At 41.4% G+C, this 9678-nt stretch overlaps 1 protein-coding gene across 2 annotated transcripts; it reads left to right on the top strand.

Moving 5' to 3' along the window:
* Nucleotides 1-23: 23 nt before the first annotated feature.
* On the top strand, nt 24-5723 carry LOC117413737 (mitochondrial fission regulator 1-like). Of its 2 annotated transcripts, none has more exons than XM_034023034.3 (7): nt 24-129; nt 605-759; nt 1355-1459; nt 1709-1815; nt 2224-2435; nt 2638-2941; nt 4614-5723. In XM_034023034.3, the coding sequence occupies exons 2-7, from the start codon at nt 745-747 to the stop codon at nt 4723-4725; spliced, it is 855 nt and encodes a 284-aa protein (XP_033878925.3). In that variant the 5' UTR covers nt 24-129; nt 605-744; the 3' UTR covers nt 4726-5723. The 2 variants fall into 2 exon arrangements, with proteins under 2 accessions (XP_033878925.3, XP_033878923.3); XM_034023032.3 differs by having other exon boundaries at nt 4611-5723.
* Nucleotides 5724-9678: the final 3955 nt, after the last annotated feature.

The raw sequence follows: 9678 nt of genomic DNA, 5'->3' as shown, positions 1-9678 counted from the left end.
TGCAACCCCATTGGCTGTTACGACTCAACCAGCGTGGGGTCAGACCAATCACAGAGCTCGATGTACAACTTGTCTTTGTCGCCCGGTAGAGCAAATATAAGACAACAAAGCTGTCGGGGTAGGACGAAGGTAAGCGAAGAACTAAAACGGTTTTAAATTAGGGCGCCCGGTGTTGTAATTTGAGTAATATTTAACAGATTTAGTCTGTGTTGTGTGCGTCAGTTCTGTTTAAGAATGAAACAATGTGTGCAATTTAATTAATGTAAGACAACATGTCAGCCAAAGCACTTTCCCAGTGATAATGTACTATGTGTAGCTGGATGTCAGTTCACATTTAACTCGAGGACGGTACAGTTATGTAATAACAGTGGCGTATAATTGTCATTTTCTCAGTTGTCGCTTAGCTGTCGATAAATACCCCGCTTTGTCCTATATGCTGTTTTTACAAAGCCACTAAAGAATTCAACTGGTAGAAAGAATGGACCAGCTACCATTTTTGTAGCCACTGAATGTGTTTTCACTTTTGAGAAATCTGTGTTACACGCATAGGAACGAAACAGATTTAATTTGTGTTTTTTTTTGTTTTGTTTTATGTTTTTTTCAGCTGTTATGTTACCTCTCGCATATCAGGTGCTGTAGTTTTTTATGACATGATGCGCTGCTAGTCGTCTAGTTCAGTCGTTTGGACGAGAACTCGCACACGGACTCATCGTTTTTATTTAATCGACTTCTCCACATTGTGATATGGAAACAGACACGGTAAGTAGACTTTATTGAGGCATGGGTTAAATGTCCTGGGAGTATTTTTGGTTGACAACCTTATTAGTACAGATGCTGTGGATGACACGCAGTATACACAGCTAATGGAGTTTTTACCAATGTTTCAGATCTCGCCTCGTATTGGCACAGCATTATTATCACTGCCCCCCCCCCCCCCCCGTTTTTCTACTGACTTTGAGTATATCGGCAATGCGAGGCAGAATTATTCTGATGTCTGGAAGGAACAGTTAGATTTTTTTTTTGCATGTATGTATTTTTTAAATATAACATACATGCACTCTTAATACACACATTCTCAAATATATAACTAACATGCATAAAAAATGTATCTGTTGTACTTCTGTATATCCCACAAGCAAATAACCAGAAGATCTTCAAAAGACTGGCGACAGTTATAACGGGGGAGGATTTATAAACCTTTAACATAAATACATTGGCTGACAAATGAAAGACCAGTGGTGTTTTTAATGATGTTAGTGTGGATGATGTATGTGCACCAAATGCATGGCGTACCTTGTACTTTCAGCTCTAAATGGTGGTTTGACTCAGTTGTCGTTTTCTGCCCCCTTCTAAGGTGATTCCTATCTGGCAGAACAAGCCCCATGGTTCCACACGCAGTGTGGTACGGAGAATCGGATCAACCCTGCCTTTGAAGCCCAGCCCAAGAGCCTGTTTCCAGGTAAGCGGGGTGAAAGAGGGCCGTTTTTATATTGGTCTTTTGAAGTGGCATGGAATACCTTCTGTATATTCAGTTAATCTTCAAACAGGTTTAAAGTGCATATTCTAATCAATGTACAAAGCTCCATGTGACTTTCGATCAGCTAAGTGGTGAGTGTGCTGGTTAAACCTGTCCTAAGTAAGTATAATTTGGTGTGGTTTGAGTGGCTGTTGAGCACCCTGCTCAGTCTGTGCCCTGTCTCTTTGCCAGGCTCTCCCGGGGTTGCCCCCACAGCACCTCACAGGGCCCATGGTGCCCACGCTGGCGGACATTGCTTGGATCGCTGCTGATGAAGAGGAGACGTACGCCCGAGTCAGGTGAGGGCTCTGATTGGCTGAGGAGGTATTAGAAGTAGAGATCTAGGAGCGGTCTAAAGAGCTTGGCAAACTGAACACATTCCCAAAAGGAGCTTTTCAATTTCATTACTGAACTGCAGGACTAATGCACAGGTTTCACAATGTCTTGGAATCCCTGAATAGGTAAATGGCTCTGATGTCACATCTTCAAATACTTTAATGAGCAATCCGTCCCACAGCAAGTGCAGTGGGCCGACAAATATTACCAAAGCCGAATGTATTGCATGGTGTCAATCAATTGCCATGAAGACAATTAAATAAATACAGCCACTGTAACCTTGTTGAAATTCTGTTGTCTGTGATGAATAAAAAGTAACTTCAGATATTTTATGCCAGGGTCTCTGATGTGTCTCCCTGTGTTTCCTGCAGGAGTGACTCGCGCCCTTTCAGGCAGGAGTGGAAGCCAACACCCCTGCTGGTTCTCCATAGAAACTCCTCTGTGCCCAACTTCAGGAGGGAAGGGAAGAAGATGGAAGGCTTGAAGAAGCCAGGTCAGACTGCACTGAACAGAACCACAGCCCTACAGGACGAGCTCAGTCGACTGCGTGCTCAGATCGCCAAGATAGTGGTGGCAGAGTCAGGTACTGTGACAACTACAGCACAGACAGTACTACAGATTAGCACTACTCTGAACACTGATCAATACTAATCATCCTCAGCAGGGATAGTGTGGTATTGGAGACAAATGGTGTGCATTGGAAGCAGTTTATGCTTTATCTGTACAGCAAACTTAGTTCCTTGGCTAATGCTTCTTTAATCAGCTCTCCAATTCTTTTCTCTCAGCCCCTGTGACCCCGGACCTCCTGTCCCCAGACGACACCAGCCTGAGTTTTTCGATGGCCCCCTTCGAGTCCTTCCAGCAGGTGGGCTCGTTCGTGATCAGCGACCTCTCGGAGGCGGTGCCTGACCTGGAGTCCGACCCCCCTGCCCTCTCCATGACCGCCTCGGCCACCTTTGAGCTGCAGCGGCCCGGCATGGACTGCGAGGAGCAGGAGGAGGACACAGTGTCCCTGTCCAAGTCCACCAGCTTCGCTGACGTCATGGACATCCTCAAGGACATGAAACGGATGAAGATGAGCAAGGACCGGTGAGGGGGATCTGAGAGCGCTTAAAACTAAGGCTGCCACATTTAAAAAAAAAAAGTACTACAGTAATCCGTCACATATCCGACTGTGGTGGGACTAGAATGAGGGTGGATATGTAAAAAGATGGATAAATGAATCCTGTTTTAAATACCATTATACACACCTGTGACAATTACTATATTTACACAATTATTGTTTTGAAATTTCAGCTTTTATTAGGGAGCTCCCCTAAATCCCTTGCTTAGAAAGATACAGGGTATTAATGCTTATGACGGAGTGTCCGTCTGCCCTGTGGGTGCGTTCATTCACTGCTGAGTGACAGGCAGGAGATCAAGACGGAGGTTAAAGTTGATATGCCCTGCAGGTGAACAGGATTTATTTACATATCAACACACTGAACAGCTCACGTGACACTACCAGCAATTACAGCACATGGAGCACATACAACACAGTGTACGAAAACTTTGGTAGGATTTACAATCTGTGAACTAATCTTCTGTGTTCAATAATAAACTAACGTTGCTGAAGAGGTTGATCATAGCGGACAAATGTTTAGGGCGGATATGTGATGGATTACTGTAATACATGGAGGTTACTGTCTAGAATTTAGTTCTTTCAAGTTATGTCACGCATGATGGAAAATGACCACGTAACTTCCAGAGAGGTGGAGTGTTGAGTTATAGAAGGCATTTCCTCATTAGTGGCATGTCTAGGGAAGAGATGTTGAAGCTGTTTGACTGCCTGTTGGAATACTGGTTCATAAGTTTGTTGTGGACATTTAATAGGATGTCGTTTTCATGTTTTTTGTCTTCATTTATGTTTAAAAAAAATTTTTAAAAAAAAGAATTAATTACCTGTGGTGCGCCACTTGTGATGCTGCCCATAGAGATGTTGAATATCAAAAGCACAAATTCTATTCTTTTTTGTAAAGCCTTGCTATTCCCTTTTTATGAGAACCACTTTACACAGTGGGATTTCACAATGTTTCCGAGGCAACTACACAAGTTTAAACAAACACAGTAAACAAGGCCAGGTGAACCAGTTGTTATTGAACTGGAGTACACCACAGGGAGGCTGTAGGGTTTGTGGAATACACAGTGGATTGAACTGTGGATTCAGAGCTTTATAAGCATCACAGGGTTTCCTTCCAGCTGAGAGAAAAGTAAAGCCCTTGTGTGGTTTAGGGAACTATTTTAGGTATATGATTTTTGTGGGCACCTCATATGCACGGTTTCGTCCCTTCAGCACTTCCTGTCATAAAGGAATGCAGCCATCCTGAAAATAATTCGGGGAGTCTGACTTCTTGTAAAAAGGAAAACAATTCAGTTTGCTTTGTATATGGCTCTTCTTGTATTTAAAAAAAAAAATAAAAATAAATCTACAATTTCCTTTACAAGATTTCAAACTACCAGAAGCTCTACATAGTGGCTCACCTCACCATACCAACTTCTGCTTTTCCTATGACAACTAATCAACAGGACTGCATTCCTTTATTCAAGCACTTGAAGTTTACCAGAAGTAAAAATAAAACACCTAAAATTAAAATGTGCCTATCGATTCCTATAGGAGAATTGGAGACCTCTGAAATGATGCCAGTTCGTATTGGTTAAGCTTGACTGGAATTATTTAGTCAGCTCTGTGTATTTTAACACTTCCGGCCGTTCCCTCCAGCAGGTTCTCTCGTGGCTGCACCTCCCTTCCAATCGAGGACTCGGCCTCCCTCATCTCTGAGGTTTTGAAGAAGAAGTTCACCCTGAAGGACGAGGATTTCAGCCTTCAGGAATAGATTTACCTGTAACAGTAACCATACCAGACACACAAGACAGTGCTATGCCATCAACAGGAAGCCATACAAACCAACATCAGCTGGGTTTCATTGAAACGACCAGAGAGAGAGGTAGCTCATTTCTGTGCCATCCAAACCCAATTCATTACCAATTCAACACTCAGATGGACAATATGTTTTTTTTTTTATTATTAATTAATTTTATTAAGAAAAAGTCGTATCTGAACTGTTTCCAATTTGGTTCTGCTGAGCATGCAGGGGTTGATACAATAGGGAGGTGACATGGATTTTCCCCTGCCTGGTGGCTTTTGAGACTGAGCTAAGATTTGAAACCAAGTGCTCTGGTCTCCTAGTGGGTAGCTAAAACTGTGCCATAGATAGAATTATAATTTTAGTCCCACTTGTACCTAGTTTTATTGCTGGAGGTGGGATTGGGTCTGTTGAAAGCATGTAGATCAGTGTCATGAGATGTGGTTTGGATACCATAATCTGCTTAATCTCTAGTACCGAGCAAAAGGGCACGCTATCTTCCCCCAGTCGCAATTAAATCATTGACTGCTAGATGGCACTGTTGTACAGCAAACCACTCTGATACACTAAATTATATTGCCAGTAATGCAGGGCTGGAAAGCCAAGTCTTGTACTAATAGCTAGTGTGAGCACAATGTAAAAATTGCATTTGATCTGCTGTATCTGTGAGTGTTACAGGACTTGCATCCACCATTGCATTGAAACCGCAACAATAAATGAAACGGGTTAATGTAAGAGATCAGTTTATTTTGGACCATGCTCTTGGTAGCTTTTTACTCCAAAGTGTGCACCCAAACTGGCAATGTTTTAAAACTAGAACGAAACACGACGACTCCTCAAAATGTAATATATCTTTATCCATCTTCTGGTTTTTGTGCTGGTGTGTTTTTTCCTTTTGTAGAAAGTGAAGATATTTGCACCCTGGAGTAAAATGAATAAAGAGGGCCCTTGTGTTTTATAACCCCTAACTATGGAGAAATTGAGTCTGATTTTTGTGGCTCAATTCCTCTAAAAATTAAGAGGGTTTCAGTCTCTGTGATCTCCATCCAGGTTGTTTAGACAAGTGGGTGTGGGTTTATGATGACGGACGAGGGCGTTGTGACTTTTACAGCAAGTCCTTTACTTCAGTGAATGATTTTGTTTCTTTTGCATGAAAAAAAAAATCAGAATATTTATTGTGCCCCACCAAAACGGTGTGGCTTCATTTAGAGAGAATGTGACCAACAAATATTACCCTTGATTCGTCTCCCCAAAGCAAGATCACACCTTTCGAAAGACGAGAGACTTGAGTTGCTTTTATTTTTTATAGTTCTTCAGCCCTGTTCTAACACCATGATCAGGTACCCTGGTGGATTTGTGTACGACTCCCGTCCTGCCCCCTTCCCCCCCCCCCCCCCGGCAAGTATTGGTACATTTTCTTAATATTTTAATATCCCTTTTTGCTTTGTTATATTGTGAGCAAGCGCCGTTCTCTAAAATTACCACCCCAAGCCAATTCTATATGAAATTGAATAAAGGTCCATTTTTTTCACCACATTCGTTCTTTAACTTCTGTAATAAAAATAAAATAAAAGTATATAACGCAAATGGTTTGAACCTAAAACAAACTACAAAGACCTGACAGAGTGGAGTTTTTAGTGGATGGTTGATTCATTTGGGAAAATGGTTTAGGAGGCCGAGCACAGTCATTGAATCGTTTGGGGAAAAGTCTTTTTAGTGTTCATAGTGGACAGGATCCTACATTACAAAACTACCATCACAGTTTGTACTACCTGTCACTGTTGCAAGGCAGGTATTTCAGAGAGACCCAGGTTTGGTTGGATAGGGAGACTGTTCAGGGCAAGGCGTGCATGTTCATGAGAAACCCCACTCCCAAGAGGAAGGCAGCAAGCACACATACCAGCATGTAGTGGAGAAAGGGGTTATTTCAATGAAACAATCTGTAGATATTAATCATTGATAATTATTTAAAGGGTTGACCTAGAACTTCATTGAAAATAATGTGTGACATGTATATTTCATGTTGCCGAAATTTGATCGCCACACCTACTGTAGGTTTTATTATGGATATGACAAAAGAGACGCACTGAAATGTTCCATGGATCACTAATTTCCAAGTAATTGGTTTCACTGTGGTTTGTCAATAAGTTAGGCAATAAAACATACTGCAGGGTATGGGGTGGAGTTGGTGTGACACAGACCTGCATTGGAAGAGTCAGCCCTCCTCGCCCCCTTTTGTCTTAGTCCCCGCAGAGGGAGCGTGTTTCCTTTGTTCAGCCCCCGTGTCCCTGAAGAAGTCGGGTCTTGCTTCAGTACCTCTGCTGCTCTCACAGTGTGGAGCTTTGTGTGCCGAGGGACAGTATTCATATGGGGGAGGCAGTCAAGGCGTTTTATATGGCTGCTGTTGGTCTGTGTAATGTGTGTTTGAACACTGAACATGTAAAGATTCTGCTATGTAAAGTTAAGCACTAAGTTAATAATAAAAAGTTGCATTTTAATTAAAGTGCCTGACTCAATTTTTAAATAAATAAATCAATCTATTTGGTTTTTGAGAGCTTATATCAAGGGCCTCTGCTGTGATTGCTACATCCTTCACCCAGATGTAAGATATTCACATTATTTTAAAACTGTCTTTAAAATAATCTTTAAAGAACAACAGATAACTCTGCCATTGCATATCAGTTCAAGCCTTTCCAGCCTTTACTATGAGTTTAATTAGTCACCCCTGAGCCCTCCGATTGTGTTACAAAACAAGTACTGGAGCTTCAGCTTCATTGGTCTGTTTCAAAACCACAGGACATTCTGCTGTAGCCACTTTGGGATTTGTAACACTGCTCGGGTGTAATAACAGCTGGCTTCCGACTCCGTCCACAATCTACAAAATAATAGCTTAGTCTGCAGACAAACGTTTTAATGATGTTTTTATTGGTCAATATGAGACCTGCTGGCGATTATATTTATTACAATTATAGCAGAATTCTTTGCTGAAATTACAATTCCAATGATATTTTGTTCAGTTACAGTTAGTTACCGTTATGCTGCAGTAATTACAATTGTAGTTACAATTACACTAAACAGTAAAATAAACAACTACACACATTAACATGTTTACTCTGTTTATTCTAAATAACCAAGCAATAATCACAGCTGCAAATACAGATACATACTATAACACTTTATTTTTTTCTTTTCAAACCAGTGAAGCCACCAAAAATGGTTGAACGAGAATCGATCAATTATATGGTATAATTACAATTTCAATGACATTGTAATTGTAATTAATTAGGAATTGCACAATTACAATTGTAATTGACCTCAGGCATGGTCAGTATAGGCAGGTGGTTTACAGGCTTAACTAGTCATGTTATTTCAATTTATCTTTGAGTGTAATTGGCCACTGGGTGGCGGCAGTGCAGTTCAGTGCCCAGCTCACGAGTGTAGCCACCTCTACTGTAGGTCAGAAAGCTTTGGCATTTAGGGGGCTTTGCTTAACATAGAATGGAAAGACGAGCTTATCACCTGAAGCCAGGAAACCAGAGCGATCAGGTTCCAGAAATACCCTCCCAGGCACCTGACCACAGCAGCACATGTAATGCGTACCCTAAGGAGCAGTCCTTCAGCTGACCTGTAGCTTGTTAAACATTACGTGAACCAAGAGATGCTCAGGACTGTATTGTAATATAAATGTAATATATGAATTCCTATGCAGTTTTACACTATATATTTAATATATGGGAGCTGTTTCCTGGCCCTTTCTGCCTTGTTAGCAAGTGTATAATAGTTTATATTGCACTTGGTAAAGAAAAGGATTATCTATTCGTGGATAGAATTGAAAGAAAGAAAACGAGCAGCCATCTGACAGAATCGTTTTTTTAAGCTAACGTGATCATACTGAGTTTCTTTATAGCTGTGGTGCACTGCCAGCACTATACAAAATGGGTCCTCTCCCCTGCTGTGCTGTACATAGACCCAGCTCTATATCTTCATCCCATGTGTGTGGGTGTTGCAGCTCCTGAGTACAAAAAACTCATTACAAACACCAGCCAGGAGAAACAGCCACTGCAGTGTCTCACTGCAGCGTGGGAACCCCAGAACAAGGTAGAGAAAAAAAAAAAAGAATATTTCAATATTCCAAAACACGACTGGAACCATAAAAATGGCTAAACCCTGATTGATACTGTAATAATAAATCTATCAGCTTTTAATACACCATTTTTTTGTCTTGACATAAGCAATTTCATAAATTTAAAGAAACTATGTTTGGCATCCGGAAGAAAACATTGATGTGCTTTTGCTATTGAGAAGAGCTATGACCTGCTGTTCCCAGGGTAAAAAGTTCAAACCTTTTCCTCCATTGTTGCCTGGAACTCAGCAGCTTGTCAAGACTCTGACTGACTGGAAACTCTTGTAAAAGCTCTGAGAATATTTAACAGACGCTTGATCATTTCACAATCCCACACCCCTGTTTCAGACATGTGATCAGAGTATAGCCCTTTGATTCCATTAGCTTTCCTGGAGATAAATCCACGTTGAGAAAAGAGTCCACACTTAAATCCCTCGCAAACTGTTGTTTTGACAAGAGTGAGATTTGGCTTATTGCCAAACAGTAATGGTTAATGTGGGTGTGTTTTTAATTACAGATAATCCATCAAAGGGGAACCTGGGATAGCATGATTATAATCGTGACAGTTAAATAAACAGCACTTTAGTACTCTGTAGCCGCGGTGCTTTTAACTATTTACGCTTGTCTGCAAACCCATCACCCTCACATCACGTGTCCTGCCGTGATGCATGTTTTGAAGAGGTTGGCTTTTTGATGTAGCTCTTCAAAAGCACTTGCTTAGTGTCTGGACAATGCAAAGCATTGTTCTTGCCATGTGCATTATGCCTGCACTGTGGAAGGCAGGAGGACTGTCTGCCCAC

The sequence above is a fragment of the Acipenser ruthenus genome, chromosome 25 (assembly GCF_902713425.1).
Source record: "Acipenser ruthenus chromosome 25, fAciRut3.2 maternal haplotype, whole genome shotgun sequence".
Lineage (NCBI taxonomy): Eukaryota > Metazoa > Chordata > Actinopteri > Acipenseriformes > Acipenseridae > Acipenser > Acipenser ruthenus.
Note: the sequence above shows the minus strand (reverse complement) of the source record. Positions and strands in the feature narration are given on the sequence as shown.

Bases quoted from the DNA above. Each gene is read 5' to 3' on its own strand.
- LOC117413737 (XM_034023032.3), top strand. The intron at 1,816-2,223 runs GTGAGGGCTCTG...TGTTTCCTGCAG, and splicing joins GAGACGTACGCCCGAGTCAG to GAGTGACTCGCGCCCTTTCA. The intron at 2,942-4,610 runs GTGAGGGGGATC...CGTTCCCTCCAG, and splicing joins ATGAAGATGAGCAAGGACCG to CAGGTTCTCTCGTGGCTGCA.